The sequence below is a fragment of the Carassius gibelio genome, chromosome A5 (genome assembly GCF_023724105.1).
Source record: "Carassius gibelio isolate Cgi1373 ecotype wild population from Czech Republic chromosome A5, carGib1.2-hapl.c, whole genome shotgun sequence".
Taxonomy (NCBI): Eukaryota; Metazoa; Chordata; class Actinopteri; order Cypriniformes; family Cyprinidae; genus Carassius; species Carassius gibelio.
Window position 1 is genome coordinate 39,647,046 of NC_068375.1, and position 20,210 is coordinate 39,667,255.

At 39.8% G+C, this 20,210-nt stretch overlaps 1 protein-coding gene across 2 annotated transcripts in view; it reads right to left on the bottom strand.

Moving 5' to 3' along the window:
- Positions 1-20,210, bottom strand: part of LOC128014924 (netrin receptor DCC-like) — a 123,078-nt gene that overhangs the window by 26,665 nt on the left and 76,203 nt on the right. For both annotated transcript variants that reach the window (XM_052598636.1, XM_052598635.1), the window contains exons 8-15: positions 12,190-12,346; positions 11,559-11,713; positions 11,298-11,446; positions 10,992-11,130; positions 8,396-8,445; positions 4,984-5,125; positions 4,304-4,414; positions 1,087-1,281 (exon numbers count right to left, since the gene is read on the bottom strand). In XM_052598636.1, the coding sequence (XP_052454596.1) occupies positions 1,087-1,281; positions 4,304-4,414; positions 4,984-5,125; positions 8,396-8,445; positions 10,992-11,130; positions 11,298-11,446; positions 11,559-11,713; positions 12,190-12,346 (1,098 nt within the window). The remainder of the gene's footprint in view (positions 1-1,086; positions 1,282-4,303; positions 4,415-4,983; positions 5,126-8,395; positions 8,446-10,991; positions 11,131-11,297; positions 11,447-11,558; positions 11,714-12,189; positions 12,347-20,210) is intronic.

Sequence of the window (20,210 nt, forward strand, 5' to 3'; positions counted from 1 at the left end):
GTTTAAATAAAGGTCTCCTGAACTTGAACATTTTACAATTCAGTGATTCATGGAAAAATAAATGCAGCAGAAGTGCAGAAGAAAAAAAAATAATGGCAAAGAAAGCAAGACATCAGATGAGGAAATTCAAATAAAGTTATTTTTGATGATAATAAGAGCAGCATCAGTACATGAGAGGCACTTGTCTGCTTCCAGCAGCGCCGCAGGACAGGACTGTTTTAATTCCGAGGCTGTAATTGATCGAGGCTTTGAAAGATTCATTTACGACTCTGTTTGTATCTGTATGAAACCCTGAACAAAGAAACAGAAGATGCTCTTTCCTCTTTCCATTCGATTCTCTTTTCCTTCTGGGCAGCTGCTCTCAGTTCAATATCGCTGCCATGGTAACCTGTGGATTCCATGTGAAATATTGATAAGGACATGGCTTTATTTTAGTCCAGAATAGAGGTAAGAGGAGGCCAGTTCAGCGTTCGGAGAACAAAAGTCAAGCAGATGTGAGAATTTCACCACAAGAGCAGCTCTCGGCAAACGGCTGACGAAACTAACAAGCTTTAATGAAGCTATCGAGGGAGTCGTAAAGTCCTCTTGACATCAGTTTTCTGGGTAATCACAGAAAAACAGAATAAATAAAACATTGGTGTGCTTGTTTGATCTTGAACAAACTCTCATTACATATTCATGAGTGCCGAACTAACCGCACCTCCTCATGAATATTAATGTTTCCATTTGTCTTTTGTAATGCACGGTGAGAAAAACTCAATCTACACCTCACTTGTTTTCAAATTAGATGCCTTTAAATAAAACATTCAAATTATTTCATTCTTCATAATGAATAAATTAATGGGAAGTCATTTCAGTAAATGAAATCGCACCACTTTTCATAACAAGCACTTAAGAGCTTCCAAATAATAACATGTTGATGAGTGCTGCTCGGATTGCATCATCGTGTGATCAATGATCTATAATTAATGATCTGAATGAAAGCCTCTCTGATTTAATGAATGCAAATGACTCTTTGATCACATGACCTGACAGAACTGGCATATAAAAGTAGCGTTCGTGGAGTTAAGCATCTCTGGATCTCACCTAAGTTCTCGATGGAGTAGTAGCGCTGCTTGCTGTCCACTCGCACGGTCTCGGCGTATGGGCTGCCCACTCCGTAGCCGATGATGTATCCGCGCACCAGGATGTTGGGGTTGAGCGGCGGCGTCCAGCTCATGATGATGCTGTTGGGCAGCGGACGCACGTGCAGAGAGCTCGGCTGGTTGGGAACTTGAGTTTCTTTAGACGAGAGAAAAGGACATAAATAAAACGAGGTCATTGCGCAGCTGGGTTCAACAGGTTCAATGTTGGAATCACTGCTGCAGAGACACCTGAGAACTCAAGCCAGAAGGACTTAAAAATGTGGTAGAAAAAAAGAATTAGTATGTAATAAAGTAGAATTAATTTTTTTAAATTCTAATAAAATTAATCATTTTTAACTACAAAAGCAAAACTTTCAATGCTGACTTGAGACAGACCGACAGAATGATAGATACATGATAGATACAAACACATGAAAGAACAAACGAACGAAAGAAGAACAAACACATGAACAACAGACAGACAGAAAGACAAAAGAACAAATGAACGAACGGTTGACCAACAGACATGTAGAACAGACTAACAAACAAATGAACGGAAGACAGAAAGAATGAAAGAATAAATGATCGAACAAACAAATGAAAGAACAAATGAACAACAGACAGACTGACTGATGGATTGACTGAAATTCAGCTTCCTGTGTGTTGAGTTCTCAGTGATTTTTGAGTTAGAACGCTCTAAACTCTAGAAATTTCTAATCTCCAGAATTAGAATTACTCTACACAGTTACTCTAAACTCTAGAACTCTTTAAAACCACATAACTCTCTTATCTCTAAACTCTAGAACTCTCTAATCTTTAAACTCCAGAATTCTCTTCTCTTTAAACTCTAGAACCCTTTAATCTTTAAATTCTAAACTCCAGAACTCTCTAATCTCTAAACTCTAGAACTCTCATGTCTAAACCACAGAATTCTCTTCTATTTAAACTCTAGAACACTTTAATCTCTAAATTCTAAACTCTAGAACTCTCTAATCTCTAAACTCTAGAACTCTCTTATATTTAAACTCAAGAATTCTCTTCTCTTTAAACCACAGAACTCTCTAATCTTTAAACTCGAGAACTCTCTAATCTCTAAACTCTATAACTATATTGTCTAAACCACAAAACTCTCTAATGTTTAAACTCTAGAACCCAGTAATCTCTAAACTTCAGAACTCTCTAATCTCTAAAATTTTGAACTCTCATGTCTAAACCACAGAACTCTCTAAACTCCAGAACTCTCTTAATCTCTAAACTCCAGAACTCTCTAAACTCCAGAACTCTCTAATCTCTAATCTCTAGAACTCTCTAAACTTCAGAACTCTCTAATCTCTAAACTCTAGAACTCTCTAAACTCCAGAACTCTCTAATCTCTAAACTCTAGAACTCTCTAAACTCCAGAACTCTCTAATCTCTAAACTCTAGAACTCTCTAAACTCCAGAACTCTCTTAATCTCTAAACTCCAGAACTCTCTAAACTCCAGAACTCTCTAATCTCTAAACTCTAGAACTCTCTAAACTCCAGAACTCTCTAATCTCTAAACTCCAGAACTCTCTAAACTCCAGAACTCTCTTAATCTCTAAACTCCAGAATTCTCTAAACTCCAGAACTCTCTTAATCTCTAAACTCCAGAATTCTCTAAACTCCAGAACTCTCTTAATCTCTAAACTCCAGAACTCTCTAATCTCTAAACTCCAGAACTCTCTTAATCTCTAAACTCCAGAACTCTCTTGATCTCTAAACTCCAGAACTCTCTAATCTCTAAACTCCAGAACTCTCTAAACTCCAGAACTCTCTTGATCTCTAAACTCCAGAACTCTCTAATCTCTAAACTCCAGAACTCTCTAAACTCCAGAACTCTCTAATCTCTAAACTCCAGAACTCTCTAAACTCCAGAACTCTCTAAACTCCAGAACTCTCTAAACTCCAGAACTCTCTAATCTCTAAACTCCAGAACTCTCTAATCTCTAAACTCCAGAACTCTCTAAACTCCAGAACTCTCTTGATCTCTAAACTCCAGAACTCTCTAATCTCTAAACTCCAGAACTCTCTAAACTCCAGAACTCTCTAATCTCTAAACTCCAGAACTCTCTAAACTCCAGAACTCTCTAAACTCCAGAACTCTCTAAACTCCAGAACTCTCTAATCTCTAAACTCCAGAACTCTCTAATCTCTAAACTCCAGAACTCTCTAAACTCCAGAACTCTCTAAACTCCAGAACTCTCTAAACTCCAGAACTCTCTAATCTCTAAACTCCAGAACTCTCTAATCTCTAAACTCCAGAACTCTCTAATCTCTAAACTCCAGAACTCTCTAAACTCCAGAACTCTCTAAACTCCAGAACTCTCTAATCTCTAAACTCCAGAACTCTCTAATCTCTGGAACTCTCTAAACTCCAGAACTCTCTAATCTCTAAACTCCAGAACTCTCTAAACTCCAGAACTCTCTTGATCTCTAAACTCCAGAACTCTCTAAACTCCAGAACTCACTAATCGCTCTAGCTGCTCTCTGTCCTCTGACTGAACTGTTTCTCTTTCTCCACATGCATCATATTACGTTTCTATTTCTATTCTGTTGTTTTTTTTGCTTTGAAAATCCTTTTGTTGATTCTCTTCTCGTCTAAGAGCAGGAAGCCTCGACTCCTCCAGCGTTTATGAAGCTCAACACTCTGCCGGTGTTCTCTCCCTCAGGCACAGATCATCTCTGATTAATGACTCTCTCAAAGCAGCAAAGTAGAGTGAAGCTCAAGCAGGTACTGATCAAACCTCGCGCCACGCATTTCATCTTCACAAAGAAACACGTTGCGTTCAAAGATCACATTCTCACGCCGACGATGTCTTCAAAGCACTCCATTAGAAACAGACGATGCCGGTGCTCTGCGTCAAGTTGAAAGATAATGTAAATGTCAAATACATCTTCATCTATTATATGCTGATTGATGTGCGCTTTTAACTTTCATTGTGTTCGCAGACGCTCTAAACTCAGACACACTGAAGCCAGACGCATCGATTCTCTGCTTAAACTGCGTCTTCACTACAAACGAAGGTGTAAAAGTTTCACGTAGCAAGAGCTGAACCCTTCGAAACACCATCAACTGACCAGCCTGACCACCCCAGACTGGTTCAAGCTGCCCTAAAGAGGGACTAGTGCTGCAGTGTGCGTGTGCAGTCATATTCACCGTCCAGGTCGTTCTCCGGCGTCTCGGCCGTGTGCCACTCGCTGCTGGGCCCCGTGCCATTGACCGTCATCGCTGCCACCTGGAAGCTGTACTGGCTGCCTTTCTCCAATCCTGTCAGACAATACACAAAGAGCCAGAGTCAGAGGAGAAGAAAATAACATGTGTGAGTGTGTGTGCGCGATTATTATTTGTGATTCTAATTAGAAAACAGCAATCAGTCAAGGCAGCAAGGTAAACAAGGTCTGCAAACCTCATCTAAACAGATCAGGATGCATTTCCATCATGTGCAAAGATAAAAAAATGCAATTATGATAGCAGGGCGCTGTCATCCCTGAATACCCCGGAGTGTGGGGAATTAGCATAACACACTCCAGCGGCACTGTGAAATCAATCCCTTCAGATATAGCAACTTAGCGAGATATCCATCAAGGGAATAATGCAAATGAATTTGATTTTCCAAAAAAATCTGAAATCCTATTCAAACAAGCATGCATCTCCGCTCCAGAAGCCCCGGAGGACGACAAATCTGCCATGATGCATCAACTTCTTTAGCATGCATAGAATCTAGCGCTAGAGAAACAAAGCGTGCAAAGGAGTGTGGCGCAGGAGGAACACATGAATCTGGCAGATTCAGTTCAGATGCACACGCGTCTCTCTCTCACACACACACACACACTCACCGGTGAACAGGTACCAGAGGTTGTTGGGTTCGATGGCTTCCTGTTCCCCCCGCCGGCCCATTTTGCGGTGGCGGATCTTGTATCCGGTGATGAATCCGTTCTGCGTGTTTGCAGGCGGCGGCTGCCAGCTCACCTTAATGCTCTGAGAGAAACACGAGATCATCTCAACATCAGCACATGGAATATCTGTTCTGTTCAATGCTAAATTACAAATGGACACACAATATGACCATAGGGTTGGTACATTTCTAATGTTTGAAATCTCTTCTGCTTACCAAGTCTGTATATAAAAATTGTGAAATATTATTATAATCTAAAACAGTTTTCTCTGTGTATAAGTGTAATGTATTTCTGTGATGCTCCGCTGTATTTTCAGCATCATTCCTCCAGTCTTCAGTGTCACATGATCTTCAGAAATCAGAATAATATGATGATTTACTGCTCAAGAAACATTTCTGATTATTATTAATGTTGAACACAGTTGTGCTGCTCAATATTTCTGTGGAAGCCATTGTACAGTAGCATTCAAAAGAAAAGAAAAGAATGAAAATAAAAGAAATGTTGTGCTGAAATATATGAAGATGACCCCAAAACTTAGTATTTTATTTTATTATTTTTTTAAAAAGTTGAATTCATTTCAAGTAGCAAAAACATAAAAAAAGGTTTTATGGTTTGTGTGGTTTAAGTTAATTGTTATAAACCTGTTCAGAATTGTTTTTATGCATGAATAGTTCAAAAGGACAGCATTTTTTTTTATGTATATAAATCTTTTGTGACATCATAAATGCCTTTACTGTCACTTTTCATCAATTTAATGTGTCCTTCATGGATAAAAGCATTCATTTCTTAAATGCATGTTAACTGCTGCTGCTTCCAATTTTTTTTATTGCTGTTCAGACCTTTCCAGCCATCTGTATTCTACATGGATGCTTGTTAATTATGCAAGAAAAGGCATTTAATTGTTCAGTAAATCAGAGGATTTGACAGGGTCTTCAGTACGAGCACAACGTACTGATGAGAAACATCAGAGGGTCAACACAACCTTTACTAGGACTAGTATACAGCACCTCTCTCTCTATCCAAACACAGGTTGATTAACCTTCACAAACAGCTCTGAAACAGAAATAAACTGCAGGGTTCAGGAATGCCTTCATACGCTCGGTGGCTCAGTGAGACTGTGCTTGTGCCATCTGCCCGTTAGCATGCAAATAAAGCAATTAAAATTCACACTGCACTGCTGCCAATGCGACACGTCCATCCCACCTCAGCCTCATCACGGTGACCCGTCCGATCCTCCACACCTCACGCCCCGCAGCATGTTCGGCACACGCACCTTTCATCAACATTCACTGGCACTGGATACTGGGCTTAGAGAGTAATCTTCATTGATTACAGCTCGTGTGTGTGTGTGTGTGTGTGTGTGTGTGATTATGGCAGTACTTCAGGATCATCATTTTGGCCCCATCATGGTGTTAATTATCCCGTGTTGAACAGTGAGAATCAACTCAGAACAATGTGTTACTGTGTGGATCTGTGTGTGTGGATCTCTGTGTGTGTGTGTGTGTGTGTTTTGAAATGAGTAACAGACATATACATTAGTTGGTCGTCATCAATGCAATCAATGCATGTGTGTTTTACAGTATATCTTTCGGTCCTAAAGATTAGAGAGAATCTTACTGAGCGAGTGTTAATGCATTCTCATCTGTGCTTTGGCAACTAACTGAAATAAAATACGTTGAAGTATTACAATTATTAATTCCATGACTGAAATAAAATGCATTTAAAGCTATATAAATCTAAAATAATAATAAAAGTGACAATAGCACATTACATTATTACTAAGCAGAAGTAAATCTGAATTAAATTAAATTTTAAATATTGCTTGTAAAACAAACCTAAATGTGTGCGCTGCAAAGCATTACGTTTGGTCGCGCTACATCGCTACTTTCTGGAAAAAGTAGTTAGCTACAGGAGAAGCTACACTGTTTAAAAGTAGCGAAACTAAAAATATATAGTTAGTCTTGTACCTAGCTACTCCCCAACACTGTAACTTTTATCTCACAAATCTGACTCATTTCTTCCTCAAATTCTCCCTCAAAATTAAGAGATGTAATTATAAATATTTTAGCTATATTTAAATAAAACTAATTTAGTTGATTAACTTTGACTAAAATTTGTTTATTTGAATGTAGCTAAAATAAACTGATTGCAACCACTTACCATAAAAATAAATTTAGTAAATTTCAATGAATAATTTTTTTCTATCAAAGCGAGTCTCTATCAAAATTATAAGTTTTTCTTGTAATATCTTGTAATTCTGGTGCTTTTTCTTGGAACTGTTTTTATCGCAATCCTTATTTTATATCTCACAATTTGTCTTTAAACGTTTTTCTTATGTAGCATATATATATATTTCTGTAATTATGTAAATATGTACACACATACACTTTTGATGTTTCAAAATAAGCATAAATCTTAAAAACAAAAAGGTCTTGTAATAACAAATATCATTAAGTCAACTCTTTTTATTGTCTTAGTCTTTTATTACACGGTCAAGCACGTAATTATTCTGTTTGACTTCACATTCCACATCACTCTGCTTCATCAGACAAAACGAGCTTGGCGACTGAATCCTAATGGAAAGAGAAGCGAGTTAACGACTCATGAAATCGATAAATATTTAGGATGCAGTCCCTGTAGTTGTTCTGCTCGTCCCGTGGCTCTCTGACCTGTCCTCTCTCTATAGAGGCCATCCGTCTGATTCACACATTAACAACCACGAGCAGCACAGCAAATGATGCACAGACACACACTTTCGTTTTCCAGTGAAAAATGAAAATGTTTCCGCATGGAAATGACCCTGCTGAACATGATGCATCGCTGTGGCTCTGCCCGCTAGAAAAGAGCAAGTTTGTGAAATATAGCTGTGAATTCACTCCGGATGTCTCAGTCTCAGACTGCCATTGCATTCATATTCTATTCTTAAGAACATCAGAGAGATTCATTAGCGTACGGGTCACAACTGCACAACCCTGAACACACACACATGTGATAGAGACGGAGCGCTGCTCAATCATCATTCTGCACAGCGTCACACAGACACAATGCATTCTGGGCTCTTTGTTGGTCTTTGGACGAGCAGAAGCACGGCGGCACACAATGAAACCCAATTTCCTGTCTTAAACGATCCCTTATCAGGCCGCTCAGACAAAGCAGTTCATTTCAGTGTGAGAACACAGTGTTACACTAGAAGAGAAACACGTTATCCAGAGAAGAGCGACGACACGCGTCACCAAACCTGTTAACCAGGACTAGTCAAGCCACCGCTGGTTCTACAGCGCTTTACAGAACGCTCAATGTTTCAGAGCAGCAATAATTAATGCTGAGTGAATGCAGATGAATCATAACTCACCCGTGAGTAGACGACCTCCAGTGAGACGTTCTGCGGTGGAGCGCTGGGCACTGCGGACACACAAACACACACCACAGTCATCAGGACCAACACTAATCACCCCACGGGTCACCTGATAATGGCCCTGGAGATAGTTAACCAGTTTAGTTAAGTTAGGGGATCTATCTCTCTCCAGTGGGACAGCAGCAGATGGATGCTCTTCCATCAGAGGAACACAATCAATCTGTCAGTGAGGCTTCAGACGGTATCAGAGAGGCTCTGCAGGTCAGGACTAGTAGTTTGGAGACAGGATTAACATAAAGACTGTGTGTGAGTGTGTGATTTTGTGCATGAATATGTGTGTGTGTGTGTGTGTGCATGAATGCGTGTGTTGTTTGTGATTTTGTGCAACCATATATGTGTGTGTCAGCATGCATATGTACGTGTGGATGTTTGTGTATGCATGCATGTGTGTGTGTGCATGCTCATATGTGTGTGCATGCGAGTCTGTACATGCATGTGTCATTTTGTGAATGTGTGTGCATGTTCATGAGTGTTTGTGATTTTGCAATTGCTACTCCTCCACTGAGCGTGATTTGCGATGTGTGTGCATGGATATGTGCGCAGACGTGTGTGTGCATGGATATGCATGTGTGTGATTGTGTGTGTGTGTAGAATGCCACCACACAATTTCATTAGCGTGACACGAGGGCTTTTAATTAAGCAGTGAAATGGGGAAGGAGCAGCAGCGTCTCATTTGAATCATTCTGCTGTGTGTCTCTAATGGAAGCTGACACGCAATAAATTCACACAGCCTCTTAGAGCTGCACTGAAGCTAATGCAAAGAGACACTGCGGCCAATGAGAGAAAGACACGTGCGGGTTAAGCTGCTCGCACAGACATCTGGAGAAAATCACGCCAATATGAGACAAAGAGTCAGAGGAGTGCATTCTGGGAAAGGATGGGAGCGAGTGGGAGAATGCAGCAGGTCTGAGCAGCATGTTAAGAAGCTTTCTGTGCTGCATCTCCTCATGTTACGTCAGCTAGAAACCAGTGCTGGACTGATGGGGCTTTAACCACTGGTGCTGATTATTCACTAATTATTACATCAGATTTATAAATCCAAATATATAATAAAAGAAATACAATATAATATAATTCAGTGTATTCTACATTTGTAATTCATTTTAAATAAAAGCTTTCCTAAATGCTTAAATAAATGAATCAAATGTAATGTGTTCATCACATCTCTGAATCTGCAGGACATCGACAGGCTCCATTCAAACAGTTCAAGCTGGGTGATGCTGATAAGAGCCGGAGATTGAATCGTTGACAATTACTGCAAACATAATCCTGAGGTTAACACATAAATCAATATCCTGATGTTAGACAGCTAGCTGCAGAACATAACCCGCTTCAGCTTTTTAAAACATTTTATATTATGCTATATGTCATTCATATTTTAAAATACATTTTAATATTTTTGTATATTTTATTTTATTTTATTAATATTTGTTAGAATATTTTAAAATATATTTTAGTTTATTAATATTTTAAAAAGCATTTTGTTATTAATATTTTAACAAATAAAAAAGAATAATAAATCTATATATATATATATATATATATATATATATATATATATATATATATATATATATTTAAAAAAATATGTTTTTTATTGTATTATATTTTATTTTATTCATTTTTTTTACTTATGTTTACTTTATGTTTTATATTATTAATACTTTAAAATATATTTTATAATTTTTTTTATATGTATTTTATTTATTTATTTTTCATTTTCATCCAGCACTCCTGGACAAATCTAATGCACCAGTACCAGAATGCATTTAGCCAGGATGACGACTGTTAATAAATATATTAATTTTGTGATCAGGAAGGCGTGTCTGTGTGTTCTCTCTCTCTCGCTCTCTCTCTCTCTCTCTAGGGACTCTAATTGAATTGAAGGGTAACATCCCGGCTGTTTCTTGCATGGAGACGCAGTGGAGCTGCAAACGAATCAAACGTGTCTCAAACATCTCATGTCAGACTGTCAGAGTTGAGTGACACGCTGTGACATTGATTGACGCTTCAGATGTGACGGCCTGAAAATGACTGCCACATCACAGCCATCGTTAGTGTGTGATTAACTGCACGGCTTAGACATAGTCTATCAGTCAAATGAAAAGTCAGGGTTATTATGGTTAAATAAAATAAAAACTAAAACCATAAAAAACCTTTTCATTACTTGAAATAAAATTAATATTAATTGAAGCAAATAAAACAAGCAAAGAATTTAATTTCAGCTATTTTTTCATTTAGTTTAACTCTAGTAATAACTAGAAATTAAATAAAATTAATAAAAAACTATATAGCCACTGAAAAAAAAAAAACAGAAAATACATATGTAAAAAAAAAACTAATGAATAATATTAATCAAAACCGTAATAAAAAAATTTGATATTAAAATAACACCTTTTTTACAAAAAAAACCCCCAATAATAATAATTCTGCAAGATTTTCAATTTCCGTCAATTTCTGAAGGTGCTGTAAAATACCTGTAGTATATTCTACAGTAAGTAGTGTTTTATTAATGTGCGTTGACTAGTCTTACCGTCTGAGAGCGTGGTGATGAGCATGTGTTTATCAGAGAGGCCCGGACCGTGTCGATTGACCGCCAGCACTCGTAACGAATACTCGGTGAACTTCTTCAGGCCCTCCATCCTGTAGCTCTGACCCACCACCTCCACGTTCTGAAGAAACACAACATGCTAATGAGCCTTCAGTGAGCCCCGCCCTACAGACATCTCCGACCAATCACAGCACTCGTGCGTCAGCAGCTGTACCGATCCAGACTCTGTCATAACACTAATAACAGACTGTTCATAATAAGAAGATGAGCAGTTAATATGGTTCTGACCTGCTCTTTGCCAGTGGAGGTCTCGGTCCACAGCAGTCTGTAGCTCTGCACCGGACCGCTGGTGTGGGACGGAGGATCCCAGGACGCCTGGATGGACGAAGCAGACGCAGCTTCTGCCCGCAGGTTCTCCACTGGACCAGGAACCAGAACTACAGAAGCATCACAGATGAGGAACACAGGTGAGGAACACAGGACGCACTGCAGAACCTCGTTTGGGTTTGCAGATTTCAATATTTGTGTGTGTGTGTGTGTGTCTCTTACGCTCTGGTTGAGTGGACAGTCGGATGACCTCTGAACTCTCTCCGGGCCCCTGCTCATTATACGCCAGCACTCTGAAGGAGTACGAGACCTCCGGCCGGAGATTACTGACCGTCAGCTGCAGACCCTCGGCCTCCGTCACGTTCAGGCTGCGCTCCCTGTCACACACACACACACACACACACACACACACACACACACACAGTCTTCACTCATATGTTTGCTAGTTTGATCATGTTGTCTTTTATCAAGGACAGAATAATGCTCTAAACTCAGCTTTACTCTTTTAATCTTGTAAATGTTATCAATGAACACTAAACATTAAAAATAAATGTTGTTCACAAGCAGTTTTTGTTGGTTTGTGTTTACTAATACAGTAAATCATGTTAGCATTTAACACATTACAACAAGGTCTCTTATTTTAGTATTAGATCATGCATTTACCAGCATGAAACAACAATAAGGAACAGATTTATAGCATGTAAACTGAAATAAATTCTTATTTTCTGTAAGCTATTGTTTTGAGTGTTCAAATTATATCTATATAGCATGTGTTCCCAGCTGAATATTCATAACGAGGCATGGATTAGGATGTGCAGTGCTGAGACAGCTTTAGCCACGGGTGAACACGTACCTGTTGATTCCCTCCTCAGAGAAGAAGACGGCGTAGGTCAGGACGGTCCCTCGCGGCTCCTCTGGGGGGCGCCAGCCGAGGCGCACGAAACGGCTGGACACGAGGACGGGGGCCACATCACGGGGGGCGGAGGGGAGGGCGCCTGAGCTCGGGGACACTGGGGGGGGAGGAGAGGAGTAAGTCAAAGAGGAAGTGCGGGGCAACGGGGGCGCAGAGGGCCGTGGGGGCGGGGCGGTGGGTGTGGCCTCTGTGACCGGGGAGGGAGGAGCAAGAGGGAGGGAAGGGCGGGGCATGTGAGGGGGAGGGGTGAACACAACAGAACAAGAGGAGCGTGAGTGATGGAATGAGAAGATAAGGAAAGAAAACAAACACAAACAGAAGACATCAGGAAGAAGAGAAGAAAGAGCGATAAGGAAGATCACAGCATCAGAGATCAGGCAGCAGTAAAACACACACACACACACACACACACACACACACACTCACACACACACACAGTATACAGAGTCCCAATGAGATGACAGACATAACACAACAGCATCAGATCCAGACTGGGATGAAGTAAACATGAATTCTGTCGTTCAGACTCCGTTCATTTCAGTCTGGAGCCGTGAATCAGTTTATCAGTGTGTGTGTGTGTGTGTGCTGATAGTGACTTTACAGTTCTCTTAACGTCACACTACACACACACACACACACACACACACACACGGTAAAGCAAGCGGCGGGTGCTGTAATGACAAACAGAAGCAATGTTTCCTCACAAACTCTGATTAAACACACAACTGAAGCCAAACTCACACAAGCTGCTCAACAACCATAAGAGACTTAACTAAATACTCCTCTGCTCAAAGTTTGGAATAACTGAGAATTTTAAAGAAGTCTCTTCTGCTCAACAAAGCTGCATTTATTTAATCAAAAATACAGTAAAAATAGTGAAATATTATCGTAATCTAAATCATCTGTTTTCTGTGTGAATCTGTGTTAAAGTGTAATGTATTTCTGTGATGCTCCGCTGTATTTTCAGCATCATTCCTCCAGTCTTCAGTGTCACATGATCTTCAGAAATCAGAATAATATGATGATTTACTGCTCAAGAAACATTTCTGATTATTATCAGTGTTGGACACAGTTGTGCTGCACAATATTTGTGTGGAAACTGTGATGTATTTTATTTTTCAGGATTCACAGATGAATAGAAAGTTCAGAAGAGCAGTGTTTATCTGTCCTGCCACTTTTGATCAATTGAATGTGTCCTTGGCGAATAAAAATAGTAATTTATTTCACAATAAAGCACTTCTGGAAGGCAGTGCACATTATGTAACAAAGTCAGTCAGAAATAGGAGTTTTGCAGCAGTTCAGAGTGTCCAATGTCCTGAACCCTAACCAGTGCACTTAGAAATAGACAATACTGCAGACATCGCTATGTTAACCATCTGGGATCATCCCGAACAGAAAGCAGCGCTGTGAAAACCTGAGCATGTGAAAAGATGCTCGTTCCTCAATCTAATTTCATCACATCACACTGAACACACGTGACTAGGAAGAACAAATCCACAGTACGTCATTTCAAGCACCAATTCTCACTAGTAACTAGTTGCTTATTGTACTGGCATATCGGCTGTTTAATATTCCTCATAAAACACATGTTCTGCATGAACATATTTTAGCTAATAGTCTGAGTTAATAGTGAGAATTGGACCTTTAAATAAAGTGTGACCAAAAGAACTTCTGAAATATCAACAAGTTAATCAATGCAATTTAAAAATATAAAATAGGGATGATTATAAAAGGTAGATGATATAATCATAAAAGAGAACAGATTAAAAACAGCTTTTTTAAATATAAAATATACAAACATATTACAAAACACCAGTCAACAATAATTATGCTCTAATGAACCTTAAATAAATAATAAAGCATGTTTTCATCTACTACTGAGGTGGTAAAAAATTAAAGTTTAATGTTTTAATAGCTTATAGCTCATATGAATTTCCCATTTGAGTTTTAATACAGCATAATTATTTAAAGAAATATTTAGAATGATCTTGAATCAGATGAAAGCCTCCGGATGCAAACTCTTTTCATATACAGATCATCAATGCACATTCATTTTCATTAAAAACAGCCTTAAAGCATACATCGAGATTATAGAGGGAGAAGATGAAGATGAATCACTGGTGATTATTCGTACTAACAGTCAATCATTCTGCTCTATGAGGTTTATTAAATAAAGTGTGTGTTTGTTGATCTGAAGTGAGCTCTCTTCGCTGATCAAACCTCCTCTTGACCTGTGTTTCACACACTACACGACTGAAACTGAACATCAAACACAGCTGAAGCTGAAGACACTTCCAGACGACCTTCACGACCCAAAACCCATCAAGACACTCAACACACACCACTGAACACAACACAGATGCTCCGCTCGTCTCAGGGGTCCAACATGAGTCACGTCTGCATTCACACACACACACACACACACACATTTACATTTAATCATTTAGCAGACGCTTTTATCCAAAGCGACTTACAAATGAGAACAATAGAAGCAATCAGGTCAACAAGAGAACAACAACAGAATACAAGTGCCATGACAAGTCTCAGTTAGTCTAGTATAGAACGCATAGCCAGGTATTTTTTTTTTTTGTTATTAAATGAAAAGACAAGAAAAGGAAAAGTGCTGGTGTTAGTTGGTTAAGTGCAGGTGAAAAAGATGAGTCTTTAGATGTTTCTTGAAAATGAGTAAAGACTCAGCTGTATGAATTGAGATTGGGAGGTCATTCCACCAGCTGGGCACAGTCCAGGAAAAGGTCTGTGAGAGTGATTTTGAACTTCTTTGGGATGGCACCACAAGGCGTCGTTCACTTGCAGAGCGCAAACTTCTGGAGAGCACATAGGATTTAACCAGTGAGTTTAGGTAAGTTGGTGCTGTGCCAGTGGTCGTCTTGTAGGCAAGCATCAGTACCTTGAATTTGATGTGAGCGGCTACTGGTAGCCAGTGTAACCTGATGAGGAGAGGAGTAACATGAGCTTTTTTTGGCTCATTGAAGACAACCCTCGCTGCTGCATTCTGGATCATTTGCAGAGGCTTGACAGTACATGCAGGAAGAGCCAGGAGAGCATTACAATAGTCCAGTCTGGAGAGAACAAGAGCTTGGACAAGAAGTTGGGTGGCTTGCTCTGACAGGAAGGGTCTAATCTTCCTAATGTTGTATAAGGCAAACCTGCAGGACCGGGTCATTGTAGCAATGTGGTCAGTGAAGCTTAACTGATGATCCATCACAACTCCTAGGTTTCTGGCTGTCCTTGAAGGAGTTATGGTTGACGAGGCCAGCTGTATAGAGAAGTTGTGATGAAGCAATGGGTTAGCTGGAATCACCAGGAGTTCTGTCTACGTAAGGTTAAGCTGAAGGTGATGGTCATTCATCCAGCTAGAAATGTCACTCAGACAGGCTGAAATGCGAGCAGCTACCGTCGGGTCATCTGGTTGGAATGAGAAGTAGAGTTGGGTGTCATCAGCGTAGCAGTGATAAGAAAAGCCATGCTTCTGAATGACAGATCCTAAAGATGTCATGTAGATGGAGGAGAGAAGTGGTCCAAGTACTGAGCCTTGAGGAACCCCAGTAGCAAGGTGGTGTGACTTTGAAACATCACCCCTCCAAGACACACTGAAGGATCTGAGAGGTAGGACTTAACCCACAGGAGAGCAGTTCCAGAGATGCCCATCTTTCTGAGGGTGGACAGGAGAATCTGGTGATTTATGGTGTCAAAAGCAGCAGACAGGTCCAGTAAGATGAGTACCGAGGATTTTGAAGCTGCTCTTGCTAGTCGCAGTGCTTCAGTAACCGAGAGCAGAGCAGTCTCAGTTGAGTGGCCACTTTTGAAGCCAGATTGGTTGTTGTCCAGGAGGTTGTTCTGTACAAGGAACATAGAGAGCTGGTTGAACACAGCTCGCTCAAGTTTCTTTGCAATGAATGGAAGAAGGGATACCTGTCTGTAGTTTTCAAGAAGTGCAGGATTTAGAGATGGTTTCTTGAGCATTGGTCTTACCCAAACCTGCTTAAACACTAAGGGAAATGTTCCAGAGTGAAGAGAGGAGTTGATAACATGAGTAAGCGAAGGTATGACTGAAGAAGAGATCGCTTGAAGGAGGTGAGTGGGGATCGGATCAAGTGGACAAGTAGTAGGATGATTGGACAGGAGAAGTTTGGAGATGTCCATCTCTGAGAGTGGGGAGAAGGAGGAGAAAGAGTGTGCGTCGGTCATTGTGAAGTTATCCTCAGTCTGCGGTGTGGAGAATTGGTCACTGATGGATCTTGTCTTATTTGTGAAGAAAGCGGCAAAGTCGTCCGCTGTAAGAGTCGATGGAGGAGGTGGAGGCAGCAGATTAAGAAGAGAAGAGAAAGTCTTGAAGAGTGTCTGAGCATCACATCAGCTGTTAATTGTGTTGTGGTAGTAGGATGTTTTAGCCGTGAATACATTTGCAGAGAAGGAAGAGAGGAGAGACTGATACACAATGAGGTCAGTAGAGTTTCTTGATTTCTGCCATTTCCTCTCTGCAGCCCTGAGTTTAGAGCGATGTTCATGGAGAACCTCAGACAACCAGGGGGCAGATGGGGCGGTGCATGCTGGTCTAGACAACAGTGGGCAAAAGCTGTCCAAGCAAGATGTTAAAGTGGAGCAAAGAGTGTCCGTAGCACTGTTCGTGTCCAGAGCTGAAAACTGAGAGAGTGGAGGAAGAGAGGATGAAACCACAGAAGATAGGCGAGAGATGGAGAGAGTGTGCGTAGGTTCCGTCGAAAGGTGACCTGCGTTGGAGTGTGTGCCACTTCAGGAGTAAGTGTTAGGTTAGCAGTAATGAGGAAGTGGTCTGAGGTGTGCAGTGGAGCAACTGAAGAGTTGATTGCCTGATTTGTGAGTCGCTGTAGTAGACACTAGCTTGAGATCAAATGAGGTGAGCAGAGTGTTGAAGTCAGCAGCCTGGGGTTTATCTAAGTGGATGTTGAAGTCACCAAGCAGTACCAGAGGAGTACCATCTTCAGGAAAGTTTGATAGCAGCACATATAACTCCTCCAAGAAGTTTCCCAGTTGACCTGGAGGACGATAAATACACTAGATTTAATTATATCGCATGGCATCGATCTTACTGCTATAGATATTGTACCTCAAAGTGATGATATTACAGACCATTTCCTCGTATCGTGCATGCTGCGTATAACTGATATTAACTATATGTCGCAGCGATACCGTCTGGGCAGAACTATTGTTCCAGCCACCAAAGACAGATTCGCAAATAACCTGCCTGATCTATCTCAACTGCTATTTGTACCCAAAAATACACATGAATTAGACAAAATTACTGACAACATGGGCACTATTTTCTCTAATACATTAGAAGCTGTTGCCCCAATCAAATTGAAAAAAGTTAGAGAAAAACGTACTGTACCATGGTATAACAGTAATACTCACTCTCTCAAGAAATTAACTCGTAGTCTTGAACGCAAATGGAGAAAAACTAACTTAGAAGTTTTTAGAATTGCATGGAAAAACAGTATGTCCAGCTATAGACAGGCTCTAAAAACTGCTAGGGCAGAGCATATACACAAACTCATTGAAAATAACCAAAACAATCCAAGGTTTTTATTTAGCACAGTGGCTAAGTTAACAAATTACCAGACGCCACCTGATTCAAATATTCCACCAACGTTAAATAGTAATGACTTTATGAATTTCTTCACTGATAAAATAGATAACATTAGAAATACAATAGCGAATGTAGATTCTACAGCATCTAACACTTCAGTTTCATCCATCGCACCCAAACATAAACTGCAGTGCTTTACAACCATAGGACAGGAGGAGCTAAATAAACTTATCACTGTATCTAAACCAACAATGTTTATTAGATCCTGTACCCACTAAATTACTGAAAGAGCTGTTACCTGTAGCCGAAGAACCGCTTCTCAATATCATTAACTCGTCGTTATCTTTAGGACACGTCCCAAAACCATTCAAGCTGGCGGTTATCAAGCCTCTTATTAAGAAACCAAAACTAGATCCTAGTGTACTGGCAAATTATAGGCCTATTTCAAATCTTCCATTTATGTCTAAAATTTTAGAAAAAGTTGTGTCTGCTCAATTGAGCACCTTCCTGCATAAAAATGATCTGTATGAAGAATTTCAGTCAGGTTTTAGGCCCCACCATAGCACAGAAACTGCACTTGTTAAAATTACAAATGACCTGCTCCTTGCGTCAGACCAAGGCTGCATCTCATTTCTAGTCTTACTTGATCTTAGTGCTGCGTTCGACACCATAGATCATGACATACTCATAGATCGATTACAAAACTATACAGGTATTCAAGGGCAGGCTCTAAGATGGTTTAGATCCTACCTGTCCGATCGCTACCATTTTGTTTACTTAAATGGGGAGTCATCTCATTTATCATCAGTAAAATATGGAGTGCCACAAGGATCCGTCCTAGGTCCCCTTCTATTTTCAATATACATGTTGCCCCTTGGTAATATTATTAGAAAATACGGAATTAGCTTCCACTGTTATGCTGATGATACTCAGCTATATATATCAACGAGACCAGATGAAACTTCCCAATTATCTAAGCTAACAGAGTGTGTTAAAAATGTAAAAGATTGGATGACAAAGAATTTTCTCCAATTAAATTCGGATAAGACGGAGATATTAATTATTGGACCAAAAAACACTACACAGAATCTTGTAGATTACAATCTGCAACTAGACGGATGTACTGTTACTTCCTCTACAGTCAGAAATCTGGGTGTTATATTAGACAGCAATTTGTCTTTTGAAAATCATATTTCCAATGTTACAAAAATTGCATTCTTCCATCTTAGAAACATTGCCAAGCTACGAAACATGTTATCTGTTTCTGATGCAGAAAAGCTAGTTCATGCATTCATGACCTCTAGACTGGACTATTGTAATGCACTCCTAGGTGGTTGTCCTGCTTCTTCAATAAACAAGCTACAGGTCGTCCAAAATGCAGCAGCTAGAGTCCTTACGAGGTCAAGAAAATATGATCATATTACCCCAATTTTACAGTCTCTGCACTGGCTACCTATTAAGTTCCGCATCAGTTACAAATTATCATTACTTACCTATAAGGCCCTAAATGGTTTAGCTCCAGCGTACCTAACTAGCCTTCTACCACGTTACAACCCATCACGCACCCTAAGGTCACAAAACGCTGGACTTTTGGTAGTTCCTAGGATAGCAAAGTCCACTAAAGGAGGTAGAGCCTTCTCACATTTGGCTCCCAAACTCTGGAATAGCCTTCCTGATAATGTTCGGGGTTCAGACACACTCTCTTTGTTTAAATCTAGATTAAAAACACATCTCTTTCGCCAAGCATTCGAATAATGTATCTTTTTAATTGTGAGTGTAGTTGCATCTGATCAAAGGTGCATTTTTATTCATTACCTTGGGTTAAACTAATTTTACTTTGTTGGATCAGCAGCTATGCTAATGATGTCTGTATTTTGTTTCTATGTTTTGCCACGGGATTCACATCCCGTGGTAACTAGGATTTACACAAGCTCCAGTCTGGATCCAGAACACCTGAGAAGAGATGATGCTGACCCTCAGAGGACCCCAGATGATGCTAACCCTGAATGAACAAACAGAACTAACAATTATTCCTAATTGTGTGACTTAATCATATAATAACTTAATAATATTGATAGTTCATCGTCTAGCTGACTACGTCTTGTATTATTATAATTTTTAGTTTTTCTAAAATCCTGTCAAATGTGCACAAACTACTAGCTACTACTAAATATTGTAGAAACATAATTTTCTGTAAAGTTGCTTTGTAACGATTTGTTTTGTAAAAAGCGCTATACAAATAAACTTGAATTGAATTGAATTGATAAATGACCACAAAGTGGATTTTAACAGGGTGTGTTACAGTAATTGCATGTGATTCAAATGAACCAGTACCTGTAGGTGAACTGAAGTTCAAATTTCCATTCTTTTGATA